The sequence below is a fragment of the Zeus faber genome (genome assembly GCF_960531495.2).
Source record: "Zeus faber genome assembly, chromosome: 15".
In the NCBI taxonomy this organism is placed as follows: Eukaryota; Metazoa; Chordata; class Actinopteri; order Zeiformes; family Zeidae; genus Zeus; species Zeus faber.
The window spans coordinates 14,920,204-14,947,348 of NC_137194.1; the positions used below are offsets into that span (position 1 = coordinate 14,920,204).

The 27,145-nt window shown below is 47.3% G+C and overlaps 3 protein-coding genes across 3 annotated transcripts; 1 reads left to right on the forward strand and 2 right to left on the reverse strand.

Moving 5' to 3' along the window:
* The first annotated feature begins 1,476 nt into the window (after window positions 1-1,476).
* On the forward strand, window positions 1,477-3,992 carry ackr5 (atypical chemokine receptor 5). Its single transcript, XM_080015864.1, has 2 exons — window positions 1,477-1,550; window positions 2,883-3,992. The coding sequence occupies exon 2, from the start codon at window positions 2,886-2,888 to the stop codon at window positions 3,984-3,986; it is 1,101 nt and encodes a 366-aa protein (XP_079871990.1). The 5' UTR covers window positions 1,477-1,550; window positions 2,883-2,885; the 3' UTR covers window positions 3,987-3,992.
* Window positions 3,993-6,723: 2,731 nt separating this feature from the next.
* zbtb39 (zinc finger and BTB domain containing 39) lies at window positions 6,724-10,478 on the reverse strand (the record flags this gene model as incomplete). The annotated part of the gene is made up of 3 exons (XM_080014757.1): window positions 6,724-7,701; window positions 8,391-8,756; window positions 9,171-10,478. The coding sequence occupies 3 exons, from the start codon at window positions 10,476-10,478 to the stop codon at window positions 6,724-6,726; spliced, it is 2,652 nt and encodes an 883-aa protein (XP_079870883.1).
* Window positions 10,479-14,213: 3,735 nt separating this feature from the next.
* On the reverse strand, window positions 14,214-26,416 carry agap2 (ArfGAP with GTPase domain, ankyrin repeat and PH domain 2; the record flags this gene model as incomplete). Its single annotated transcript, XM_080015831.1, has 19 exons — window positions 25,249-26,416; window positions 22,403-22,461; window positions 22,179-22,266; window positions 21,641-21,726; window positions 21,402-21,537; window positions 20,779-20,913; window positions 20,340-20,461; window positions 19,355-19,513; window positions 19,115-19,183; window positions 18,526-18,630; window positions 18,031-18,253; window positions 17,716-17,841; window positions 17,400-17,534; window positions 17,053-17,112; window positions 16,592-16,743; window positions 16,203-16,293; window positions 15,890-16,112; window positions 15,099-15,384; window positions 14,214-14,420 (listed from the first exon to the last, which is right to left on the reverse strand). The coding sequence occupies exons 1-19, from the start codon at window positions 26,408-26,410 to the stop codon at window positions 14,214-14,216; spliced, it is 3,624 nt and encodes a 1,207-aa protein (XP_079871957.1). The 5' UTR covers window positions 26,411-26,416.
* Between the last annotated feature and the right edge of the window lie 729 nt (window positions 26,417-27,145).

Here is a 27,145-nt window from a genome sequence, read left to right on the forward strand (position 1 = left end):
TGGTTTCTTGTGCACAAGGCAAAAAAAAAATGCATGTGAAAAGGGAAAGGTCTTCAATTAGTTGGTAAGAGGATTTCACTGCAGGAAAAGCACCACCCGGAACCCCATGTGCAGAGCTGAACAGTTCCTTCTTTTCCACAATGTTGTTTTGAGCTTTTACACCAGCGCTAGATAAACATACAGTGTGGGTCAGGGACTGAATTTTGTATCATCTTCACCAGAAGTTGTAATTCTGCTGACTGTTTCCTTCCTGTTGCTGAGAAAAGAGGAAGGGGTGTTCTTGATGAACTGTGAAAAACTGCAAAACGCTGACAATCTGGGGATGGCAGTTCGAGCACTAGGTGCAGACCGTGGCCAATACAAACGTTCCTGCCGCTATCACGCCGACCCACGTCATGACCTTGAAGTCATCCTGGCGCGGACATGTTAGAAGGAACTCGACAGGACCTGAAGGACCCCTGCGCCTCGGTTGTTTTCCCGAAGAAAACAGTAGTTTGCCTCGCGCTCAAGGGCAAATTCCTTATTTCTCTGAGTAATCAGCAAAGTTTGAACCCAAGTTCCTGTCTATTCCTATTCCAATCTGTTCCCGTTTCTGCGGGCTTCCAGTGCAAGAACGGAGGTCATCACTGGCACAGCTACTCTCAGTATTCACTCAAAGTGAAAATCGTAACCTGCACTAGCAGTAGTGCATGGCGAGATGCGGCGAATGGCGTGCGTGTGCGTGTGCGTGCCTCCTTCCTTCGTGAGATGTTTGCCACTTGCTTCCTACCTCTACTATAGCTCGCCTGCAACTCAGGGGATTTCCTGAGATTGTCCAATGCTATGTGGTAGCTGGTAACATTCCATGCCCACCACCCACATGCATACTTTTCTTTCTTTTCTTTTTTTTATAAAGGTCCCTGAAAGGTAATCAGTTGAGGAATTTGCAATTACTCTGGTGAAACCGATAGGGTTTGTGCAGAGGGAGTTTTAAGAGGCAGCAATGTGGTCAATCTAGAGTTGTGACCAGGTAGGATTATATTCGACGCCAACAGGAATTTTGTTAACACTTAACACGACAGGTGGGAAAACATGTTGCTCTCCAAATGCGTTGTTCCTGGGCTGTAATTCACTCAGACCCACAAGACCCCGGTATCTGCTCCCCTAAACCCAGAGCCTTTAGTGGTGTGTGCTTTCCTGTTCATCTTCACAACTCCCCCTGACACACTGAGGATGTCCTGTTCGATCTTTTGTGTGTGTGTGTGTGTGTGTGTGTGTGTGTGTGTGTGTGTGTGTGTGTGTGTGTGTGTGTGTGTGTGTGTGTGTGTGTGTGTGTGTGTGTGTGTGTGTGTGTGTGTGTGTTTTGGGGGTTGGGGGTTGGGGTACATGTATCTGCATCTGTGTGTAATGACAAATGGGAGGGAAAACACTCCACACTGAGTGATTGTCCACACTGAGATCCACCCGAACGGCAGAACTGGAGGTTGTCTTGTCTCTGCAGCCTCCACTCTGACTGCTCTTCGCTTGCTCCCGCAGACAGAGGGACCCTTCCCTCTTCATCAGCCACCAAGGTACGGTATGAAAATGTTGCTGCCTTTGTATTCTGCAAATGTTTTGAAAGTATTTCATTTCCCGGGAATTTTAATTTGTGTAAATAAATTTGGGCAGATTTTGGAACAAAAAAGTAATGGTCGTTGAGTTCACTTGGAAGCAAAGCATCACCAATTCAGTGACACGGGATTGCTATTCATGTAAATGACCAGCTGAGTTTGAAATGATAGACAACAAAATGAATCACTCCAGAATTTCCCACGAAGGTTGGATGACTCCGTTCAGGTCATTGGGGAGGCCATAATGGGCAGGATCGCGTAGCTATTATCCTGGAACGTGGGATCATCATTTCAACAACTACGTCTGAAGTGGCACATTGTTCCATGCCCAGCCCAGCGTGCTGTAGTCGGCCTGTCAAGAGCAATGGCCTCTGGGACGCTACAACCACGCCGCCTCCTTTCAGCACCTTGTGGCTTGATGATGCAGTGTTTATATGCTTCCATATTTAACTGGTTGTGGTCTGTAGTCCTGGTCATTTTCATATACTATGGTGCGCTTAATGGTCATGAGGACAATTGTCCGACCCAATGACTGCCACATGATGGCCCAAACAGAGCGACCACCATGTTTAACAGTTGGTGACGTGTCTTGTGGGTTAAGGGAATCCTTTAGTTGACTCGGTCAGGCAGGCATTGTAGGAAATTTTGGAACCTTTGGTGAATTTTGTTCTCCTTACCTTGACCTAAACCAGGTCATGCACCTTTTGTGCGTTTGCATGGAAGTGGTTTCCGACTTGGCAGCGCTGACACCACTTCCAGCTTTGTGAAGCTCACGGCGTGTATTTTTTTGGGTCACTGTGGCGCTGATTAAATTCTGTGATGTTTTTTTGTGCCATCAAGTGTTAACTATGACTAACGCTTTTTTATTTATTTATTTATTTTATTTTTTTGGCCTATGTTGTCATGATTTTTGAGACCTTTTACTTGACGCATAAAAGTGCTCTCCAGGTTTTGTGACCAAAGCACGTGCAATTTGGTTGCCAACTATCTAGCCTCTTTGGAACATTGTTAGTTGGCTCATGGTGTACTGAAAACTCACTTCGTTTTTAGAAAAGTTGTAATTAGTTATTTCAAACTCTCCCCTGTTTTTTCCATTTTCTTTGATCCACCCCGGTATTTGCTGGTTAATATAAAGTATGGTATTAGTATATCCAATTCAAAAAGTCTGAGAAAGCCAGCATGCTTGGCTCCCCCTCCTCCTGTTGTTATGTAAACCTAATCAGATTACCTCCAAATTAAATCTGAAACTCCCAAACCACATCTGAAAAAGTATCCCTCTGCTTTTCGCTGCAGACCATGAGTGCCGGGGACCTGAGCAACCACTCGTTTCACAATGGCACGCCGTGGTTCATCTACCAGTGCACCATCACGCTCGACACTGACGCGCGGCGCGTCAGCCTCTTCCTCATCCACCTCTTCATCTTCGTGGTGGGCCTGGGGGAGAACATTCTGGTCGTCTGGGTCAACTGGCGGCGACGTCACTCGGCCAACGGGGTCCTCTTCTGCGTCCTCAATGTGAGCCTGTCGGACCTGGTGCTGGTGGTGATCCTGCCGTTCTTCCTGCTGGAGGTGACACTGGATAAGGTGTGGCTGTGGGGCCGCTTCCTCTGCAAGGTCACCAACCTCATCTACATGGTCAACTTCTACAGCAGCTCCTTCTTCCTGGCGTTCATGTCCCTGGAGCGCTACTTGTCTCTGGTCAGACCCTCGTCCCCGGCCTGCTTCCCTGTGGCGGACCGCCGCCGCCGCTGGCTCCTCTGCGGGGGCCTGTGGCTCTTCTCCTTGTTTCTGGCCCTGCTGGAGAACGCCCACATGGACCTCCTGGAGTGGGACGACCCGGGATGCTACCTGATGCCAGAGTACAACATGACGGAGTGGTTTGTCTCCGTGTCGCTGCTCAGTCTGATCTTCCAGTTTCTGGTGCCTGGCACCGTCATCATCACCTGCAACGTGCTGATCGCCCGCGCGGTGAAGACGGCCCCGGACGTGCAGGGCCGGCGGGACGTGTGGCTGGTGCATGTGTACTCACTGGTGTTTGTTATGTGCTGGCTCCCCTATCACATGGTGATGTTCCTGATTTTCATCGACGACATAGACCCCTTTGTGTTAAGCTGCAACACGGTGGAGTCCCTCTACTTCTCGTTCACCGTGGTGCAGTGTCTGTCCCTGTTCCACTGCGTCGCCAACCCCATTCTCTACAATTTCCTCAGCAAGAGCTTCCGCAACAACCTAATCAATACGGTGGTGAATTGTATACCGAGGGAGGCCCCCGCAGAGACGGGGACCGGGGCTGGCGCTGGAGTCCAGCCCAACACTGCCAACAATGGAGGGGCAGAGCCGGGGAAGCAGCGCAGGCTCAGCAATACCAGCACCAGCCACTCAGAAGTTGGATCATAAGCAAGTAGCCGGTAAAAAAAAAAACAGTAGATAAAGCGCTGGTCACATCTGAATTGTTGTACAAAAATTCTGTCGTAGGTCATCTGAGACCAATGTTACCCTGATGTTTCAGATTAACTACCTGAAGAAAATAATTTCCTATATGTATAATTTCACCGCTAGTCCCTTTCTCTTATTTCATATTTTTTAACAACCAATCAGTGGACAGGAAATGTTTCTTGATGGGTTTTATTTTTTCCAGTCCCAGAGGAACTCATGTTAAATCGAGGGTCTAGTTGGGGAAGGAAAACCATGCAGTGACAAAGCAAGAAGTCTGGAAATCTAAAGCGCTAGAACCCATTTTGTACAAATCTGTAAATGCAAAAAATTTGAAATTAATATTTTTTATGTCAAACGTAACCATTGAAAGGTTTGCTCCAGGTTAGTACAATAAATGGTTATTCATCCACTCCAGGATGCTGCTGTGATATGGTTATCTGTAACATGTAATAAAACGCCATCAAACGCTGTTTTCTCATCTATTTAAACCAAGGAGACGTACGCTAATAACATGTTGCCTGGTAATGTTGACAAAAATGTATTTGTATATTGAAAAAAATAGACTTTCTCCGATACAATACCCTACTTAATATTTAAAGACTAGCCTGTGCATTTACTTGTTACTTACAAGATTTCTTCATTTCTAACTGTATATCTCAGCAATGGGAAGTAGAAAAGGCCTCAGGTTCCGCATCACAGATGAAACAATACCAGGAAGTGACCAGAGATAGCAAAGGTTGCTACAGGAGGCTGATACTACACAAAATACTGCAAATTCATCATCCACATTCTGATGGTGTTCTGTGCTAAATGGCAAAATGAAGCAGCAAAGTACATTTGAGGAAAGAAACTTTTCCTCGTCGAGTACATTTTATTCATTCAAATAGGTGGAAACAAGATCTTTAAAAAAATTATAGGTCAATGCTCAGTTACTACATTAGAAACAATAAAAGGTTTTTTTTAATAAAAAAAAAAAAGCATAAATAGAATAAATAGATTATCAGAGATATGAGGTAAGACCTAAGTATCACAGATGTGGACATGTATGTGGGCATTTCAGTACCATGTTTCATGTTCCTACAGAATGAGACCATGTGGAACAGGACATGTGGACATGGTGAGCGAGTACCGAAAGCCTGGGAAAAGAAGGCTGTACATTGTTCACACATTTTAATAAATACTTTTTAATGTACCATAACCTGAAATGATAAAGACTTTGGAGACAGTGAATCCATCTAATAGATAAGGCCTCAATACATAAAAACCGTGGATGGTTAGGCTGCAAACTTAAAGTTGGGTGTGTTACTTTATGTAGAATGAAGGACCGTACAAGAAAAAGGCTATAAATACATAGCAATAATGTGACTCCAGAGAGACTACAAATATATCAAAATATTTTCCTTTTATGCTACAGTGTGGTGCTACTTTCATTACAGAGTAATAATTAATTGTTGATGTCAAAGTCTCTCCTGAAATGCAAGTTAAGGACACATAATGCAAGCAGTCAGTCTCCAACACGCCCCTTGTCCGCTGACAAGCAAAACATGAGCTACACTGCCACCTAGTGGTGTCTTTAGCATCGGCTTAAAGAGTATGACACAAACAGCGTTCCTTATATATAAAAAACAGGTTCATTACATTCTAAGACTAGGTCTATAATATATGGTCCACAACAACCATCGAGGCATCATCAGGGAAACGTCACAGACAGAGAAGGGGAAAAATTGAAGCACCGATATACACTCAGTGTCCACACTTAACAGTACAACGCAGGCGTTTTGGTCAAACTGCTATTCAATCTGAATGGGCAGCCTCTAAAGGGAAGCACAGTTATTGGGACATTGTGTCGCTTCACCTCATTTTGAAGGAGGGGTGAGGAGGTGGTCACACCTCAATCATGAGCAAGTGGCAAAACGAAAAGGAACATAAAAACTTACCTCGGAAAAAAAAAAAATGCTTATTTATTTTAAAAATGACTAAGATTCTGTTGTGTTGTGCCTCCAGATGTTTAAACGATGAGTAAACAATGTTGAATTGCAAAACCTTTCTCAATTTATCATCATTGACTAAGCGCCGAAATGCAAGTGTTCCATACAGAGAAAACGTAAGTGACAAAATAAAGACGATTAGTTAAAATTTGCCAGTATTGTCCCCCCTGGGGATTAATAAAGTAATATATTATTTTTAAATAATAATAACGATATGGCCCACAAACGGAAAGAAGTTTCTCATCTCCGTTTTAAAGTCAGACATTGAGGCACAGGAAAGACACGATGAGGAAAAAGTGGTGGCGTGCAATGGATCCTTGTGTTAAAATAGCATAGTAGCATACTATGTAGTACGCCAAATTAGTATTAAGTATCTCCGAAACCATAGTATGCGAAAATAACAGGACGATATACTTTTAAATCTGGTGAATTATCATGTATGTGAACAATGCACGCTATGCTGACAAGCGTATCCCACAATGCATTGTGAGGGTGAGACACCGAAACTTTCTATGCAGCGTTGCCCGCAGTCTGCAATGTGCTGCCGGATGTCTTTTGGATGTATGTGAGCTCATAAAAAGGTGCATCCCCACTATTGACATATCTGAGGTCGACGCACGCTCAATTCACTTTTACACTCCTGGAATGTGCAAGGTTTGCATTGAACGGGCGAGTGTAACTCGGGGGGGCCACGGAGGCAGCGGGGCCGGTCAGGTGTCCACAGTGGGCAGGGGCTCTTTTGAGTGGTCGTTGTACATGAAGGTCTGCTCGATGTTGAAGTCAAGGGGCAGGTGGTCCTTGTGCAGCTCCATGTGCGATGACACCAGCTTGAGCGTGGAGAAGTACAGGCCGCAGACGGTGCAGCGGTACATCAGCGCCCCGGCGTGCGTCTTCAGGTGGCAGATCATGGTGGAGCGTCCCCGGAAGAAGCGCAGACACACCTTGCACTGGTACGGCTTCTCCCCCGTGTGGATGCGCAAGTGGTAGGTGAACTCCCCCGAGTGGGCAAAGCGCTTGCCGCAGTAGCGGCAGCGGTACCACTTTCCCCGCACGTTGGCGGCCACCCGGTCGAGTTCGGAGCCGCCGTTGGTCAGCATCCCCGCGGGGAAGCTGGGCAGCGGGCCCTGCAGCAGCTTGTCTGACAGGCCGAAGCCCATTCCCAGGCTGAAGCCCAGGTTGCTCATTTTAACCAGACCTCCGGCCTCCCGCAGTGAGGAGGACGAGCAGGAAGACGAAGGGATCTCCAGAAGGTGGTCCGCCCGACGTTTGCCCCCCCACCCGTGGCCTCCGCCAGCTCCGCCCCCGCCCCCGCCCCCCAGGCTCTCGGTGGTGTGCAGGCTGAGGTGGTACTGAAAGGCGGAGGCGGAGCGGAACGTCTGCGGGCAGAGGAAGCAGTGCAGCTCCTCCACCCCCACCACTCCCACCGCGTCGGCCGCCTCCCTAAAGGCGCGCAGGGCCGAGCGCTCCCTCTCCTTGGACGCCGCCTCGTCTGCGTGCAGGGCCATGTGCCTGTCCAGCAGGGGGCGCTCAAGGAAGCTGTGAGCACAGTGTGGGCAGGTGTAGACGGGCAGGGAGAGGTGGGTGAGGGTGTGCCACAGCAGGGAGCACAGGGAGAGCTGCGGGAGTTGGCAGACGCCGCAACTCAGGCTTTGGGTGCAGACATGACTCAGCAGGTGCTCCCTAACAGTCTGGGAAGAAAGCACATGTAAAATGACTCAAAGTGGCATTTAAGAAAGAAGATAAAGACATATAATTATGCTTAATGCTGTGTATTATTATTGTATTGATATAAAGTATATTTTCTTAATTTGAAAGCCATTTGGAAATCATATTTCATGGTTAGGTTGGACTACAAAAATAAAAGCCCAAGGCGTGAAAATTGCATGAAACAAAGCCATAAATACTTCAAAGATTAACTTCATAGAGGTTCATTAGGAGGAGACATCAGATTGCCATCCATTCAAGTACCCATTCAAAGGTTGATCACATTGTAATAGTTTAAGGGATAAGGATAGTGTTCTGTAGCGGATAGTGTACTCAAAAAATTGAGTCAAAAACAATACAAGTATTGTTCTGTGGTGCCTTTCATTCATTCATTCATTCGAGTATCACTGTCATACTATCATCTTGGTCTCTGAATACTAATACCAAGCTGGAGTTATCCTAACTACCAGGCTGTAAACTCCCTCCTATTTTGTCGAGGAGAAAACAATCATTCATTTTACATCTCATTTTATCGCCTCTGTTCCAGAACTCGACTCCTCTGAAGGGGAAATGAGTCCGCTATATCAAAGATAAAATATAAAACATGAATGTCAATTAACAATTACCACAACAAAAAAAGAGGGAATAAGAAGAGAAGCAGAGATTCACGGACCTGGAAGTCCTTGGCGAGGGTTTTGCTGCACACTCCACAATGCAGCTCGGCGTCTCCCTGACCCTGGGCGGCGTTGATGAGTGCCCCCTGTGGCAGCGTGTAGCCAGAGGCTGCCTGCCGCCGGTGGCGCAGCAGTCTGCTTTGGCTGCAGAACTGCAGGTGGCACATGTCGCACGAGAACAGCTGGATGCCCACATGGGACATGGCGTGGACGAGGCTGGCGGCCCGGTCCGTAAACGATGCCCCGCACACACGGCAGAGCCCCGCCTCCGTCAGGTGCTGTGACTCGGCATGCGCTCGCACGGCCGCCGGATCGGCCGGCACCAAGGCCGCACAGGCTTTGCAGGACACCACGCTCCCAGAGATCTGAGGGAGGGAGGACCAAGACGCATCTCTCACAGTGGGGTACAGCTGATAACAATATTACTTTGTCATTGTTATTGTAATATTGTGCTATGGCTTTTATTATGTCATTAGACCGACGTCACTCGATTTCCTGATGACTCTTTTTCGATTAATTAAGTGAATAATCAATGCATCGACCGTTGTAACTACATTACTAATGATTGATCTGATTTCTGTTCTGTGCAGTGAATTTTAAGAGTCGGGGGAGGGGGTATTTCTTGGTGTCCCTGATCTTTAATTTCAATGTAATATTGTGTAAAAGCACCTGCCACCTGCAGCTAACACCAGTGTTCATGAGTTATACATAATGGCTATTGAGGTATTCGGTCATGTCAATTACGTTCTACATCGGGGGAATTTTTATTTATTTATCACCTGGCTGCTGGAGTTCGCAACGCTCCCGCCATTCTCCAAGCACACAAGGTCATCTTCGTCATCCTCTTCCTCCTCCTCCATGTAGTGCTCGTCGTCGCTCAGCTCGATGATCTCGCCCGCCAGCTGCCTCCACTGCTCCTCCTCCTCAACTCCGTCCATCGCTCCGTTCCCTTGCAGAGGGCGCTCGCCCGCCGCCTCCTCTTCCTCCTCCTCCTCACCTTCGTCTACCTCATTCATTCCTTCCCCCACCTCGCTGAACACGAGCCCGTCATCCCGGGCCGCCACTGCAGCCACCACTGCGCCGCCCTCCGCCGGCCCCACCTGCAGACTACCCAGGGGGTCGCCTGAGGACAACGTGGGAGCACATGCCTCCACGCAGAGCTGAGCTGAGGAGTCGGGGAAGTTGCGAGAACCAGGAGGTGCGGTGGCGCCACTTTGTGGGAGAGAGACCGCCGCTGCACTCCTTGGGGTCGCCATCCTTCCTCCCCCGTCGCTGCCCCCTCTGACTCCGGCGTCTTGTCTCTCCTCTCCGTCCTCGATCTTCAGCTGGAACACGGTGCTCGGGGGTAGCGCGCCTTCAGACTGGCTGTTGGTCAACAGAGAGGGTTCGGCAGAGAGCTGATCATCTGCCGATATCTCTCCGTAGCCCAGGTGGGAGTGGACATCTTCGGCCTTGAGCTCCAGGGACAGCTGGACTGTGTGGGCTTCACGGCTGGTCCTAGCGTTCCGTACCTGGAGGAAAGGCGAAGGGGCTGCAGCGGGCGTTGTGGCGGCAGAGGGACCGGCTGATGAAGACAAAGAGGAGCAGGAGGCCGCAGACGAGCAGACGGACGATGCCGAAACGGTCACCGTGGTAGCAGCGGCGGCAGCAATCACGCTGGAGTCTGCGCCGAGGTCTCCTGGTCCATTTCCTTTACAGTTTGCGGACACAGAGGCATGTAGGTCGGGAAAGGTGGCATGACAAGCCCTCACCAGTTCACTAATGCCCAGCCTCTCGGCCAACTCATACAGCACCCCTACGTCTATAAGATCGGTTAGGATCTCCCCAGTGTAGATAAATGTCAGCACTCTCTCAAAGTTGGCAGGGGAAACAAATTCCAGAGTAAAGGCAGAGGTGGGGGGGGTCTGGGACCGGGCAAAGAGACTACGAAAGTACGTCCCAGAGCAGGCCAACAAGGCACGGTGGGCTGCGAATGAGCGATTTCCCACTTGAAGGAGAACATCGCAATACAGTCTGGACATGCGGCAGCGGTTGAGCTCAGAGAGGAGGCCGGCAGCATGGCCGGGACCCAGTAGCCGGATCCTCATCCCTGCTGCTGCAGCTCCAGAGGCAATATCTGCAGTCTAACTGTAGGAGAGAAATTACAGGTTTTTAGAAGACAGTATTTTCTCCACCGTAACTAGTCGTTGGCAGACCATGCACTTGATGAATTCCCACCTACTAGTCCCCCCGTCGACAATGACAATTATTGTTAAAAACACAAACAAGCAACCAAAGTTCACTTTACCGTGACAGTTTTTTGAAAGAATAATATGTATCAGGCTGCACTGATCATTTAATATCTGTCCATAAAATACAACTTTGAAAGTCACAAAGTTTCTGGTTACTTTGGTGTTCATCAGAACACAGCGAACAACTTATAACACAGTGACTACAACATGCTCCGTTTAATAGTCCGTACTTGCTCTTCCCTGAATATTGCTTTATATCCCACGCCCTCTAAATTTCCAACAAGTTGAAACGTGACTCACTGCAGGCCAGATGAGACATATTTTTATTTGTGAAATTCCACATGGTCTTTTGAAGAAGACAGCTACCAAATTGTTGATATCCTCCCTAAGATCCTGAGGCCTCCCTCCCTGGTTGCCGCCGTATTTCAGCAACACTTTGGTCCCCATTATTTGCACTGTGTACTGGAACTTCAACTTACAAGAACGAGGGACCCTTTGTTGATTTTAAGGCCATTTTGTTCCAGTCCTACTCTAATGAACGTACTATGGAATACTGCCTAATCCACTGCTGTTCAACATTATGCACATAGAATAGCCAATTCAACCCTGCTCTAAGCCTTTACTTAATTATCAGCAGGCTCACCTTTCCAGCTACATTCGATGTTATCGGAGCAGCATTCAAGTACTGTAAGAAAGAAATACTTAATACTTTATTCATCGCGGTAGTACAGCAGCACACACCAAAACAATGGGCGACCATAAGAAAGTAACAAAATACAAACGAAACCATTGACCAAGGGCAAATTAACCAGTGAAACTGTATCAACATGTCTATAAACGAAACCATGGACAAACCAGGGGAATAATTCTGTGGTTTTGAGAAGGAAAGAAGGCGCAAGAAAACAGATAGCCTCGTAAATATGACAAGGCTAGCCTTCGTCGCCTTTTTTCAAAATTCTTTTTTTCAAGGACACGCGATTAAGGCGCTCACTTTATTTTGACGCGTGGACTTACCAGCGAAAGGAAGAACTTGTTTGTTAGCAAACAACCCCTCTTTTATGCCTTTAAAGGGAGGCTGTCCCGCCGTCGCACTTTGATGACGCATGTCAACAAATCCGTTTCGCGCGCCCCCAGGTGACCGGATGCGCTTATTGCATTCGATTTTTTATTATTATTATTTTTTTTTTATCTTTTTTTTTTTTTTAAAGCGTCAGTTCAATAAAGTTCATCAGATTTGCGGCAGGTCCAAATGCGCTCAGCAAACCACAAATATAATTATAACAAAAATGTATTTTTATTCAGGATTTTTTTTTTTTTTTTTTTGCTCATTTACATGGTCCACAAAAGGGCCTAAAACGGAATGACACCCCTCGCTATGTAACCTCATCATAATTCATTCAAGATTCATGGCGGGGAACTACACAATACTGACATGAATGAACAATTGGAATTTTGCTGCCCCCCTCCAATATTATAGCCTTCATGTGATCTTTTGGCTACTTTAAATATTATTCTCAAGAACAGACACATGTTTATATATGAGAACGCATCTTTTTTTTTCTTTCTTCTTTTTAACCATTTTATGCCTCCATGACGTGGTTTTGAAATAAAAAAAAAAAAAAACTTCTAAAGTAAAATGAAATGAAATATCAAACTGACAATCATATAATCACCAATAAGAAACAATTTACAAAATTGGGTCTTGTTCTTTCTGAATTCATATGTCCATTACAGAGTTAAACATTATTACGTTGCAGGTACATTTACATTATAATAAAACATATTTTCAACTTGTGAGAGTAACACTGGCATATTTCATATTTAAAACCACTCAGTTTCTAGTCTAAGTAGAATGTTATAATTATTATTCATTGATTTGTCAAAATCAACCCTTGTCTGCCAAATTGATTGGTGTCATATTGTTGACACAGTCACACATAACGAACAACGCGACATACTGTAGTTTTGTACTTTATTTGTTGAGCAAAAGAAAAAAGTAACTATTTTTGGATCAGTTCCAATAAAATCTGAAAAGAAAAGAGAAATTCTTTCAGCAAAGTAATAATACTGTAAAACTATACTGGTGATACAGCAGCTCTGTAAAAAGCTTAGATAGGTTATTGGGGGTCATTCCTATGTTCCCAGAGTCCTATGCTCCCAGGGTCCTATGTTGCCAGGGTTCTAATGTTCGCAGGGTTCTATGTTCCCAGGATCCTATGTTCCCAACGTCCTATGTTCCCAGGATCCTATGTTCCCAACGTCCTATGTTCCCAGGGTCCTATGTTCCCAAGATTCTATGTTCCCAGGGTCCTAGGTTCCCAAGGTCCTCTGTTCCCAGGGCCCTATGTTCCCAGGGTCTTATGTTCCTTGGGTCCGAGGTTCCCAAGAGCCTATGTTCCCAGGGCCCTACGTTCTCGGGGTCCTATGTTTCCAAGGTCCTATGCTCTCAGCGTCCCATGTTCCCAGGGTCCTATGTTCCCAGGGTCCTATTTTCCCAGGGTCCTACTGTATGTCCCCCAGCTCTATAGAGTTAGGGGTAACACATAATGGGAACCTGAAAAAGATCCACAGTTCTTTAGGGTTTAGGGTTAGGGTTAGGGTTAGGGTTCAGGTTAGTTTGAATTAGGGGTTAGAGTTAGGGTTAGGGTTAGTTTGAGTTAGGGTTAGGGTTGGGGTTGGGGTTAGGGTCAAGTTTGATATCCACAGAACCACCCAGACACTTTAATACTGTGTCGGGTCAGATTTGACCTGGAACAGATGGAACTTTTTTTTTGAGACCTTCAAAATCAAATAAAATGAGAACCATGGATTTTTTGTGTTTATATAGCTGTTTTGAAGACTTGTTCCAATAATAATAATAATAATAATAAAAATGGATAATATATAATATGAAATATTTTAACTTGAAGCACAACAAACAAAATAGGAGGGTTAATGTGTATTTACAGAATATTGAACTAGGGAACATAGAACCCAGGGAACATAGGACCCTGGTAACATAGGACACTTGGAACATAGGACCCTGGTAACATAGGACTCTGGTAACATAGGACCCTGGGGACATAGGAGCCTGGGGACATAGGACCCTGGGGACATAGGAGCCTGGGAACATAGGACCTTCGGAACATAGGACCATGGAAACATAGGACCATGGAAACATGGGACCCTGGGAACATAGGACCCTGGGAACATAGGGCCTTGGGGACATAGATACACTCCTGGTTATTGCACTTCTTCAAAGGGAAGTGATGCAGGAGCAGTTAATGCTCTAAAATGACTAAAGACAGCTAGGAACTTTTACTTCAGCTATATTGGAAATGGGCCAACGACAACACACATTTCAGCAATATTTCTACCATCAACAAATAGAATGAATATTGCTTTTTCAGTTGTTTGATATGTTGCTCAGTCTTTAGAGAAATGTTTTTTTCTTCAATATGTAACAATTAATGATATAGCGTAATATACTGTTTATCCCAATACCATATCATTTTTTCAGTCATTTTTATTATAACCCTCCCGAAAAGTCAATTCAATTCAAAATTTTCCCTTCAAAATGTTGCCCGTGTAGAGAAACATTTTCAGTCCAGGCTACGACACCCGCTTCCTTGAATTGGTTCGTCCCAGGCTGGTGGTGCTGGATCGGCGGGAGAGAACAGGTGTGGCAGTGGTGGGGGAGGCCTCGTTGGGGCAGCCGTATTGCACCAGGATATCCACGCACCCCTTGCTGCCGGTCTTTCGGGCCATTGCCAGAGCTGTACGGCCTTGGCTGTCCTTTGCTTTCACATCGCTCCCATACTGTGCAGAGAGCCCGATTGAAAAAGTTTAGAATCAGAATCTGTTTAATTCACCAGGTACAGTTAGATAAACTAGGAATTTGTTCTGGTAAGGTTTGGTGCGTTTCTCCACAGACAGTAAGCATTAAAAAAAGATCAACAGTCTGATAAATGAGAAAAAAAACAATTCATAAAATAAAATGTCATAAAAAGTAAAAATAAATAAATAAATAAATAAATAAATAAACAAACAAACAAACAAACAAAGAGATAGATATATAATAAATAAACAAACAAACAAACAAATAGATAGATAGATAGATAGATGATAGATAGATAGATAGATAGATAGATAGATAGATAGATAGATAGATAGATAGATAGATAGATAGAGAGATAAAAAAAATAATAAATCCATAAATAAATAAATGTATAAATAAAATAAAATACAATAAAAGACAATAAAATAAAACAAAAACATTAATAAAAGTGGTCAAATGTAAAAAAATAGAAAGCAGAATATAGTCAGATATTTAAAAATATACAGAATACACAAAATGTGATACTATGCACAGGATCATTTATTGTTATGGGTGTATGGATTTTACAGTATACTGTAAATATGAATTATAACTACGTACTAACTACCTCATTACAAAATATAAAACAAGGTTGAACTTTAAAGACAACAGTTACTCACCCATATGAGCAGCTGGGTCATAACCACATCGCCCAGCTGACAAGCTGCATGCAGGGCTGGGCAATGCGATGAGGAGGACCCCGCTGGGTGAGCGTTGATCTGATCCTTTGTGCTGTGGGCCAGGAGCAGCAGCAGTCTGGGCAGGTCCCTCTCAGTGACTGCCGAAATCAGCCACCCCGGCATGCAGTTGGAACCGGCGTCTTCCGTGTGTGCAGTCCCCGGCACGAGGGGTGGCACAAACACCCGCTGCTCGTACTTTGCGCGGATCCACGACTCTCTCTCCTCACTAAAGGTGCAAGAGAGGAAGGTCCACATACGCACACAAGAAGACAAGCACACACGTGCAGACACACACACCAAAATATTAGTGACACCAGACCACACACCACGGCACCTTAGATGTCTCCATGTGGGAGGATTCACTGCCAGGTATTTCCCAATCCCCCATCGGCAAATTTCATTTAGATTTAATGAGGCAGATCGTAAATGGACTGCCTTTATGTTCTAGAAACTGCACACTCTCAAAGCACTTTACATTTAATTCTCTCATCCACCCGATGCAACAACAAGCTTGAAAGCTATTAGAGTTAGGTGCGAAATGACACCTCAACACTTTTTGCAAGGGGCAGCTGAGGGATCAATCAAGGGATCAATCCAGCAAACCCTCAAATTGGGTTGCTGGATTGTTCCCCAATTCAAAAATTTAATTAAATTCCTCAAAATCTATTGTAATAACGCCCGTACCAAAAAGGCAGGGACACATATACACAGGGGTCGCTTCTTGTACTGACCGCGTGGCATTAGGCGCAGGTTTGGTTCTGCCCTGGGTGCAGCTCTCCCAGATGCTGTTGGCGATGTGGTTGCCGATGGCGGCCAAGACCTGCGTGAGCTCTCCTGGCCAGTCATCCAGGTCCAGGGAGCGGACTCGAGACAGGTGGGTACCCAAGTTGCGGTGGATTCCCGAGCACTCTATGCAGATCAGCGCACCCAGGTTCAGACTCGCCCAGGTGGGATCTGGAAGTGCGATGCAAACGGAAGAATGAGTTTTTGGGCGAGGCGAGAAGGGAATCCACTGGTTGTAAACCAAAGGGTCCAAAAACTCACTGGGCGCTTCGCAGTCTACACACAGGCTGTTACCCTTGGTGTTCCGGATGGCTTGCAGGGCGACGGCCTCACTGTGGCTGCTCCTGCGTGCCTACACACACACACGCACGCACGCACACACAAAGAAATATGAAACTACTTGGCTTGATTACTGAAAAAAAAAGCTTTCAAGGGCAGACACAGACACTATCATTGATCAACAGAAAACACGTAGAAAATATGACCCAAAAAAAGTGTTTAAACCCACAAGGGAAGGACCCCAAAGGATTAAAACAATCCCTCTTGCTTAGTTTGCAGTGACTCCAGCACTGAATTACACCCACACACAGTCATACGCAGGGAGGACAATGAAGGGAAAGCCACCGTCCCCGAGCGGACCTGGAGCTTACCTTGTTCCTGCCACTCTCGCAGGACTGCAGACTGGCCAGGATCTGGCTCTCTATGGCGGCCACCCAGGAGTCCCTCTCCTCCAGGGACTGGGCCTCAAAGTGCCACGTCTGCCCGGTGAACGACACCACGATGAAGTCGGCGTTCTCTTCCTCTGCCATGTCAAGACACGCGGTACACAGACAGAAAATTACACCAATGCCTAATGGTTACGAATCGGTCGACTTACGCTTAAGAAACATGACAAACGCTGGGGATGGATAATGGAAAGTGAACGGCAGACAAACAGAAATCTTTGGTCGTGAACACGAGGAAGGGGAAAACTGAAATCCACGGCGAAACAATGTCACACAGACAAAACCCCCCCCCAAAAAAACGGTGGAAAGAAAAACCACAGAAAACAACGCGGTATACAAAAGAGACACTGCGGAGCTGAATCGGCTCCTCCACCGTCGCACGTTACCTGTCTTATTAATGTTTCTCAAGCTACCAAAGCTCTTTAATTTCCACATTTTGCGTTTGGCTGCAGAGTGGGAGATGAGCACGGGGCAGAAGGAGAAAGAGACAGAGAAATGGAAGTGTTTAAAAGACATTTTTCAGAGGACAACCAAGAGAGACAAGATACAGCAAGATAACTGCCAGAGTAGCCAGAGGTTGGAAATACACATCTGTGGACAGCTTGTTAGCAGTAGCAGTAGGAAGTAGAAGTAATCATAGAGGCAAAAGTACTCTATTATTCGTCGTAGTAAGTACTGTATTAACGTTGAAATACTAAACGCGTGACACGCGGACGTTTGCCTCAGTAGTCACCTTCAGCTTGTCCCACCGCGGTGTCTCCTTTCTGATTCATGCTCTTCTTCCTCCTGTTCTTCTTCCTGTCGCTCAGCGGCGACGACTGGCTGGGGTCCTTGCCGGCGAAGGGAGCGGCCGCCGCTTCCAGGGCATCTGACATTTGGGTGTAAAAGACCATTTTGTACTTCGTTCCTCAGACCCTTTCCACAGGCAAGATCTTTGACGTTTGGCTTGTTCTGCTCTGTCAATGACGCCGGACACACTGTCCCGCTTGCGATAAAGACAAACTGTGATGGACGGTGTGGAAGTGGGTGAGAGTGGGTTCGGCCCGTACCGACGCTTTGTGCCTTGGCGGACAGCGAGGACGAGCAGCGCTGGAGTCCCCTCTCCCCTCCCTGCGGGGACAGAACACCGGCCTTATCGTCAGCGACGCTGAGGTTGGCCGGACACAGTTGAACACCTGATTGAGAAATAGAGGGCATGAAGAGAGAGAGAGAGAGAGAGACCGTATCATAACGGTGAATTTCATACCATTTCCCCCGGCACATCTCAACAGCCCCTGACATACGTCGCTAAAAACATAAAAACAAATTCGAACGCCGCTTCGCCAAGGCTCGATCACCGCCACCGCAAATCTCTCTCCTGGTACCTGCGCTGGCGGTCTCCGCGGGGGCCGTGTCCTTGGCGACCCCGTTGACTCCGGGCGTGGAGCCGGCGGGGGCGGAGGGAGGTCCGGCGGCGGTGGAGGAGGAGGAGGAGGAGGTGGAGGAGGAGACCGCCGGGGCTATGGCTCTCGGAGGGCGTTTCCCGGGGACCTTCACTGTCACCCGCAGCAGGTCAATCTCCTTCCCGTGGGCGTTCTGCATGTAGTCCTGGGGACATCGAAAAACGGTTATCAGGTTATCGCAATTCTCGCCAGACCCTTCGACGCGTTGGTTTATTTCCCGCAGTGAAATGCTGTTCGTATGCCTGAACACAAATTTAACAAAAGCTTGAAATGGAGAACCACGCCGAGCGCCGGCGTCCATTTTGCGACGGCGCGGCGAGGCCTGCATCGGCATTCCGCTCACAGCGAGAGCGCCGCCCGTATTTCACCCACGTTTTTTACTGCCGACTATTGATCCGGCCGGCGGTGTTCTCTTACATTGGAGCTGGAGTGGTAGGACAGCGTCCCGTTGTTGGACAGAGTGACGTATTTCTTCTTCCACTCCTTGTTCAGGGAGCTGCCGCTTCGCTTCCACAGGACGCTCTGCCGAAACAATCAAAACAAGACGTGGGGGTTGGGGGGGGGGGGGGGGGGGCGGTCACGACGCCCGCGGCACACTCGCGACACTGTCAGTCTCTGAGCCGACGCGAGGGCTGAGAGAGGGCGTCTGTTTAAAACCCTACCAAAAACCCAGAGCGTTCCCACACAACAGACGACAGCCGCTGAAAGCACATTATTAATAGCACACCCTTGAGAAAGGTTGAAAAAGATATAAACAGCCGATTCTTCTGCGCGGCTTACGTAAGGTGAAATAAATAGACGAGGTGCGTTTTCACTCTCGCTTTTGTTCTCCGCCGTTGCCGAGGATGGAATACGACATCCTGTGCCCCCCTCGGAAACGGCTCCATTACCGCCGGCGCAAAATCTCTTTTTGGTACCTGCGCCGGCACTCGAACCCGTGCGCCCCACTGCGGATTGTTTCCTGGGATGGGCGGTTTTGACCCCGATGGCGTGGAGTCAAACAAACCTGTTTGATGGGGATGGCCCGTCCGCTGCCCAGGTCCCCTTTAGGTTCCTTTTTGTCCGAGTCTCGATTCTGGAAAGGAACGCGGACGCATGGTATCGGTTAGACGGCTGTAACTAATGTTTTTTTTTTTGTTTTTTTTTGAAAGAGGAATGACATCGGAGAGGGGATCCAAACAAATGTGCCGATCGGGGCGCGTGACAGTATGACGGGCGTGACAGTGTGGGATGACATGAGGCTGACCTTGAAGAGGGACGGCCGCCTGTAAGGGATGTTCTTCAGGGAGCGCGAGTTGACGCTACCTCCCCCCTCTCCCCCCGCCACGAGACGCAGCTCTCTGTGGCCGACCAAGGGGGTGGAGGGCAGAGAATGGGGGATGTCACCACCCTGGCCATTAGTGGCCTGAGAGGAAAGGGGGCGCCGGGGAGCGGAGGAGGTTCGGAGGTCGGGAGAAGGAGTGAGAGAGACAGAAAAAGTGGCGAAGAGAGAGATGAAATGGAGATTCGTGTTACGAGATGGTGACATGAAATTACGATATGACACCGATGGAACAAACGAAAGAAATGGCAATGAAAACGAGTTTTGATTGACGATCAATGTGTATATGGCTAAGATGATTATGATGAGCATGATAATGAGGATGATGATCATTAAGCCAAGATGGATGTAGATAGAGGGATTTATGCATCTGGAAATTTCACCTTGCTCAATCTATTGAATTTATTGGACGTTTATATGTCACACGGATGTTTATGAAATGTAGTAATACTTTTTTTTTGCATGGACAGAAAACACCCAATATTTACCGTAGATTCAGGAGATTAAATGGTGGCTATGGCCATGTCAGTGTCAGACTCCCCAAGGAAGCCACAGCTCGCAAGTGACTTTATGAACAACTAACGTAATATGAGCATTATGACTAACATGAGTAATATGAGCACAATATGAGCTCATGGCTTTTATTTGACGTAAAACCCCAACAGGTCTAGCTTATAATCATGTTCTATTATCTTCACATGTTGTTTTTTTAAACTCCTCTGTGAAATGGAAAATGTGCTCAACCACAACAAAAGACAATTAACTTCAAATTGGCCTACAAGTTAGGGAAAATGTTCCATACATCCTCAGGACTAAAGCGCAAACTTTTCAGTTTGTTATTTAAACTAAAAACGATTAAGTTTTATCAACTTTAGCAAGTATTTATAACTACTGCTGTCTGTGATGTTACCTGGCCTGGGAAAGATGCAGATCCTGGGGTAGAGCCCCCCGAGTGGCTGGGGGAGTTGGGGAGAGACTTGCAGGAGGCCAGGAGGGCGGCCTGCTTCCTCTGGGCTAGAATCTTCTGGGCAGCTGACAAAGGAAGATACACCAAAAAAAATTACAACATCATATATATTTTTTTAATTGGTGGTAGATCAGATCATTATCAACAGTATTATAGAGCAAAAATATTATTATTATTATTATTATTATTATTATTATTATTATTATCATAAGAATAATAGGACCCCTGGCTGCTGCCTGCAGCTACATTTATTATTGTTGTTGTTTTTGTGTTATTATTGATTTATTATCAGTAGTTCTTTATTTTTACTATTTTATTTATATTTTATTTTATAACAATATAAGCATTTTGTGCCATATGCAAGAAAATGTGCAAAACTCACCCTCAGAAAACACGCGGTCCACGTTGAAGCCGTAAGTTGCGCAGGTCTCGTAGAACAGCGAGTGGCGCACATCGATGCACAGTTGCCGGGCTCTGTGGTCGTCGATCACACGGGGGTTCATGTTGCTTATTTTGTCTGAACCAAAAGAACAGGTGATGGAAAGAAAACAGAGCCGTCAAACTCCAAAGGTCAGCAGGGGTAACTTAAGTCTTAAAACGCTAGTTTGATAAGTTCAGTCTACACCTAAATTCTAAAGAGTTTTATTACATATAGTTACAGAACAATTACTTGGGTTTATCTGGTTTAGTATTACTTTTTTACGTTTTTTTTAATGAATGAGTTGGGTTATTATTTGATGTATTTCCTTGCGCCCAATCCTCCTCAGACTTCAAAATTAAAGTGGTAATCCATAAGATAATTTTGTTTAAAAGAAATCACATATTTGATATGTATCCCATAGTTATTGATCTGCCATTCTATAAGTAACAGCCATTCAATGTATTTGCATTCCATTGCAGTTTCAAATGGAATTGTGGTTCTTATGTTGTAATCTACCCAACGCAGACAATCGTATGGACTATGGACATCGTCTTAGATCAGCTTTTTTTGGACACATATCTGACCTTGGGTGCCCACCACGATGACGGGGATGTCGGCGCGGTGTGCGTTCAGCTGGCTGTACAGCTGGTAGAGCTCCTGGAAGCTGGCCTCGTTCTCCAGACTGAAGACCAGGAGGACGGCGTCCACCCAGCTGCAGAACTGAAGTGGGGCAGAAAGCAGAGGCGGGTTGCAATGTCGGTCGGCCCGGCGTGAGGTTGATAGAGTAGAGCATCTGCGGGTATTCAGCCATACTGCTACGCACCTGTGCATCTGGCGGCCCAGCCTCCTCTCGTATCAGTAATAAATGACTGTGTCCGTCTGCCAGCACCTCCTTCTTATACCTGCCACCTGACAAGGACAACAACACACACGGTGACAGCCAGGTCATTCACCAGCACCAAGCAGGTGACCGTACTTTACAGAGACTCCATGATTGACAAGGGATGTGAATGCAATATGGCTTATTGCAGACATCCAAGTATAGCCATTCAACCAAAACATACTTGGTTGCGTGGCTATACAAACTAACAAGGCATTTAAAGCGCAGCAAAAACAAAATAAATATACAGTATAAGATAATGATGCTGCTCTTTCATTTTAAATTATATACATGTTGTGCCTCTAGTATTAAAAAGCATCCAAAGTTGGGTATAAGAATAGTTTGTATTTATAAACAAAATCTAGCACCCTTGCTTTGTTTCTTGGCAGGTTTTTTTGCTTCAGTCAGTCTTTTGCCAAAGGTGTGTCGGAAGGCGTCACGATCAAGAGAACCTCACAGGGTGGCTTTGGCGGCTTCTTACCATCAGGCTTCTCCAGTGCAACGTAGCTGCCCGTGATGTATTTGTTCACCAGCGCCGACTTTCCACTTTTAAGACTTCCCAGGACCCCCTGAGAGGTTTTAAGATGTGCAAGAGAAGAACAAAGAACGGTAACGCCTACCAAGTCAAGGAGAGGAGTAACAGACAGCCAGCTAACCTACGTCTTAAAAAAACATTGAGGGGAGTGGGGAATGTTTTTGTCGTACCAGGCGGAGCTCGGAGATGGATCTGCTCAGGGTCCACTCCTGGCTGTTGGCAACATTAACTACAGAGGGATGGGAACAGGGGGAGGAGCAGAGCGAGAGAGAGAGAGAGAGAGAGGTGTCTTTATTAACAACATTAAAAAGCGACAATTATTAAATTTAGCCCTTGTGGGGCAGCCATGATTCACCCAGTCTAGACAGTGGGTAACAGCTGGGGAAGATACTGTGTACCATATGGCTTCGGTTAGCAGGTTCTCCTAATGAATATAACCTTTCAGTCACAACGGGGGTCCAGCAAGGTGCAGCCACATCCTGGTCATCTTCCACCTCCACCTCACACGTCATAAATGACAGACCGTAGTGTGGTGGGTTCTGACACACCTTGGAAAATAGCGCTGCGGCATTTCAAAGGTGTCCGCTCACCTGTCCGTAATATAAAATGGCGTTAAGCGGATGCTCCCTGCTTTGGAATGGACAATCCATCGCTTAGGAACTTAGGAGATTTGGCTTCCAACTACAAATGAAGTGACGCAAGCTCAGGCGCGCTATATTGGCTTCCCTGGTGCAGAGCCGCCGTCTGTTTTTCAAGACTGCACTGGAAAGTAAGCATGTGCACGGTGTGTGTCTGTACACAAACATGTACACAACTCACACAAGCTGATACAGTGCAGTGGTCAAGCAGGGCAGCGGGTGCACCCAGCTGTGCCAGCTTTCGTGCTCGGCAAAAAAAAGAAGTGTTATGTCCCCAATGCAATGTGACGTTCACACCCAGACACCCAGCTGCTGGCCAAAATGGAGAGAGAGAGAGAGAGAGCAATAGAGAGAGAGAGAGAGTGAGAGAGAGAGAGAGAGAGAGGCAGATCAAATGTGTATGTCTGGGCTTGGGAGAGAGAAATTGCAAAGAGGAAATACATATAATTGAAATGCAGCAGCGCTAAGTATTCAGAAAAGGAGAGGCAGAAGGTAGGACGGCTGAGTAAAAAAGGGGCGTTTGAAAGCTGTCGAGCAAGGCGTGAGGCAAGCCGCGCGATGATGTCTCTAAACCCTGGCTATATGGACGCTCAGGCCGACACCTCACAGATGCATCCAGTGTTGGAGCGCTTTTACAAGGGAGAAAAGGGATTTAGACACGAGCTGCCACTGAAGGCAGGATAAAAAAGACACTGACACACACACACATACAGGCACACACCCGCACACACACACATACAACCATACATACTCAAACACATAGAACCCTCTCTCTAGCTGAACCCAAGTCAAAGGTCTCTTTATGTGTTCGATCACATAAGCTAAGGACGTGTGCCAAAGAGATCAGACAGGGTGATCCTTCTACTGCCTCCGCACATTTCCACCTCCAACCCCGACAATCCATTACGCCCACCATGTCGCCAGTAACAGTCAATCAAGGGGACAATTTTCTATCTGAAATAAATTCTTCTTGGAATGTTGTCAAAGAATCCCTCCCACCCTGTGTGTATGTACGCACACGCACAGACGTACAAATATAGTGCACGCCGCTCCTCTTCCACCGACCCCCTCCACCCCACCCCACCCCCTTTTTCATCAGACGCTCTGTAGGAGAAGCAGCAGCAGCAGTCCTGCCGGTTGCCATGGCAACACTTCCTCCTGCCCAGAGTCGGTGTGTGCAGTTGGTAGGACCAGACTCACTACATGAGGAGATCCACAGCGCACACCGAAACAGCATGAAAACACAATACAGTACATGAATGTATGAAAAAATGTACACCAGTACACCCGCACGCTTCCATGCGCCGGAGGAAATGAGCGAATGCGTTGGTGAACGAATGGCTACTTTTGTTTTTGGGGTGTCATCATCCAATACTGTAGACAAAAAGCTATATTGGAGATGACGGGGAGAGAGACATAGAGATAGAAATAGACGGTTTTACAAGTCCTATGTAGTGGTGGAACATGCAGTGGGTGGAATATCAAAGATTGGATTAGGAATGCTGTGTTTCAGATGTGATTCCAGTCCACCCTTTCTCACGTGGGCTGAACAAATGTTGCCTGATGTCTTACCCATTCCGACGTTTGAGTTTTATGGAAATTAAGCCCAAGCCGCAGCAAAAGAGACGCCATGCAATCCATCTCTGATGCTGCCACCAGCTCATCCACACAGCCCCTGTGCCCATTAGCTTCATTATGAGATTTAAAACCATGCTGTGCACACACTTCGTGTGTGTGCGTGTGTGTGTGTGTGTGTGTGTGTGTGTGTGTGTGTGTGTGTGTGTGTGTGTGTGTGTGTGTGTGTGTGTGTGTGTGTGTCTGTGTGTGTCTGTGAATGTGCGAACAGGGATGTGCGTGTGTAAAGATTACCCCTCCAGCGATGTGAAATCGCGTTCTGGAGGGGGAATTAGATAAAGACAGTCCAAGATGATTCTATTGTCGGTTCCCACATCAAAGAACTTCAACTATCGTCAATTTACGGTTGCGCGCGGCTTTAGGAAAATCTCTCTCGACATGTGACACTTTTATAGCCTGTAAATTTATCCTCTGTGGGGCTTCTTTGAATAGATCATCACCTCAGTCCACCCCACCCATCCCCAGCTCAGTGTGAAGGAAGGCCCCTGCACAGCTAAAATGGTGTAGAATGGAACAGGGAGGGTCTGTCTCTGATAATGTTGGGTTATTAGATTTGGCCAATGTAACAGGAAGAAATGGGGTTGATGAGGTGAATGTATGAGAAAATGTGTGTGTGTGTGTGTGTGTGTGTGTGTGTGTGTGTGTGTGTGTGTGTGTGTGTGTGTGTGTGTGTGTGTGAGTGAGTCTGTGGATAAATGTGTAAGTGTGTACTGTATATGTGCATGAATATATGAGTGCTTTACCTTCCTCCTCACTGGAATCTCTCTGTATATAGACAGGGGGTGCTGTGGATGATGACCCCGCTGCCCCCGAACTGCTCTTGGTGAAAATCCCACTGATGAACTTCAGCATCTTCCTGTCTTTGGCAGACCCACGCTGGCCCTGCTGTGCCTGGGCCTCCCTGGCCAGCCCCAGGTCTTCAGAGAGGCTGTTCAGGTCGCTGTTATCCAGGGTGCGGCTCTTGCCCTTGCGTGGCTTGGGTACCTGGCTGGCGGGAGCGGGCAGAGAGGCTGATCCCGTCTTCAACCTGTCCTTCCTGGGAATGTCTCTCACTACCACCGAAGCCATTCCTCCTCCAATCTCCAGCGGCATCCCCACTCGAGCTCGGTCACCCTCGTCCCTCCACACCTCTGTCCTGCTGGCCTCTGCCCACGAGGCCCTGCAGGGCCCTGGTGAGCGGGTGGGCATCCGGCTGTCCTTGCGGTCGAGGCTCTGGGCGGAGGTGGGACTGCGCTCCCTGCCCTCTCGAGAGTCCCGGCCTCGGGTGGCTGCGCTGCTGTGGGATTTCAGCAGGCTGATGGGTCGCTGACCAACAGGGCGGATAGGAAAGCTGCTCCTGGTCGGGGTGCGGCTGGGCTCCAACACCTCCATGGGTGACGAACTGCTCAGTGATGGAGACCTGCATTTTTTGGCCTCCACGGTGGCTGCTGTCTTTTCTCCTCTAGAATCTCCGTCCACAGACCTTGACTGCTGAGTCGCTGGTCTCTCAGCAGCTAATGGAATCTTGAGGCTGCATGGTGGCTTTTCACTTCCTTTCCCTGGAACTTCCCCAGTGGGAGATAGCTTGTCTCTTGTGGGGCTGAGGGCTTTCCTCTCTCCCTCTTCGAGCTCACTGAGTTTGCACCCCTTCCTAAGTGCAGCATCTTCGGCCGCACACAGCTGACCCTGCGCCACTCCGGAGCCATTCTCAACCCTTGCCGGAGCTTCGACCTCAGACCCCACTCCTGTGCCGGCCGCCTCCTCGCTAGCTAATCCCACGAGCCCGGTCCCTGGCCTGGCCTCTGCTTCCCTCCCCTGGGTGGTTTTCTTGGCCTCGCCTCCATTCTCATCCACAGCCTCAACCTTGACCAGGGTAAGGGAAATGAGGTAGGTGGTGCGTTGCTGCAGGGTGCCTCCTCCGCTCATGTGCTCAGGCTTCGGTAGACACACAGTAGATGAATGAAACCAGACTGAGCCACATGGACAGCCGACAGTTCCCCGAAGCACTGAGCGGAACGACTCCTTTTGAAGAACTCGACGGCGAAGCAGAGAGGAAAAACTCACACAGAGGAAGGTTGAGTTTTCCTTCAGACGATATGACAGCAGAGACACTGCTGGATGCATCCATCACCCGCCTCGCACTCCCTATTCGTCTGCTTGAGATTTTAATTTGAGTCACAGATTGCTTCACCCGCTTTTAATCTGTCTGGAACGTACAAAAGAGTCAATTTCGACCACACAACCGCCGATGTCCAGTCATTACATGAAATCCGACTGTTCTTTTCCCCCTAGAAAAAAGATTTATTAGCTAGTCCACATCCAACGTCCCCAATTCATGCCTATCCAATGCTGCTACTGAGGTAAATTATTACTACTCCTCAATACAGAATCTGGTGACTCATTTGTGTTGGTAATTATTTACTTGACCTTATTTTCGCGCGAAGCTCTCGCATCTTCAGTGTCGCTGATGTTGAGTGATGCTGTTGACTAATCTGAGAAAAATTCAGATTTAATTTGAAAAACAGTTCCCTTGCATCGTACGTCATTAAGTCGCTATAAATTGCAATAAGCCGCAGTTGTGGGTGGGTGGGTGGGGGGGGCGGGGGAGTCCTATTCTCAGCATTAACCCAAAGCTGTGTAGCCCAGTGGACCAGGAGCTGT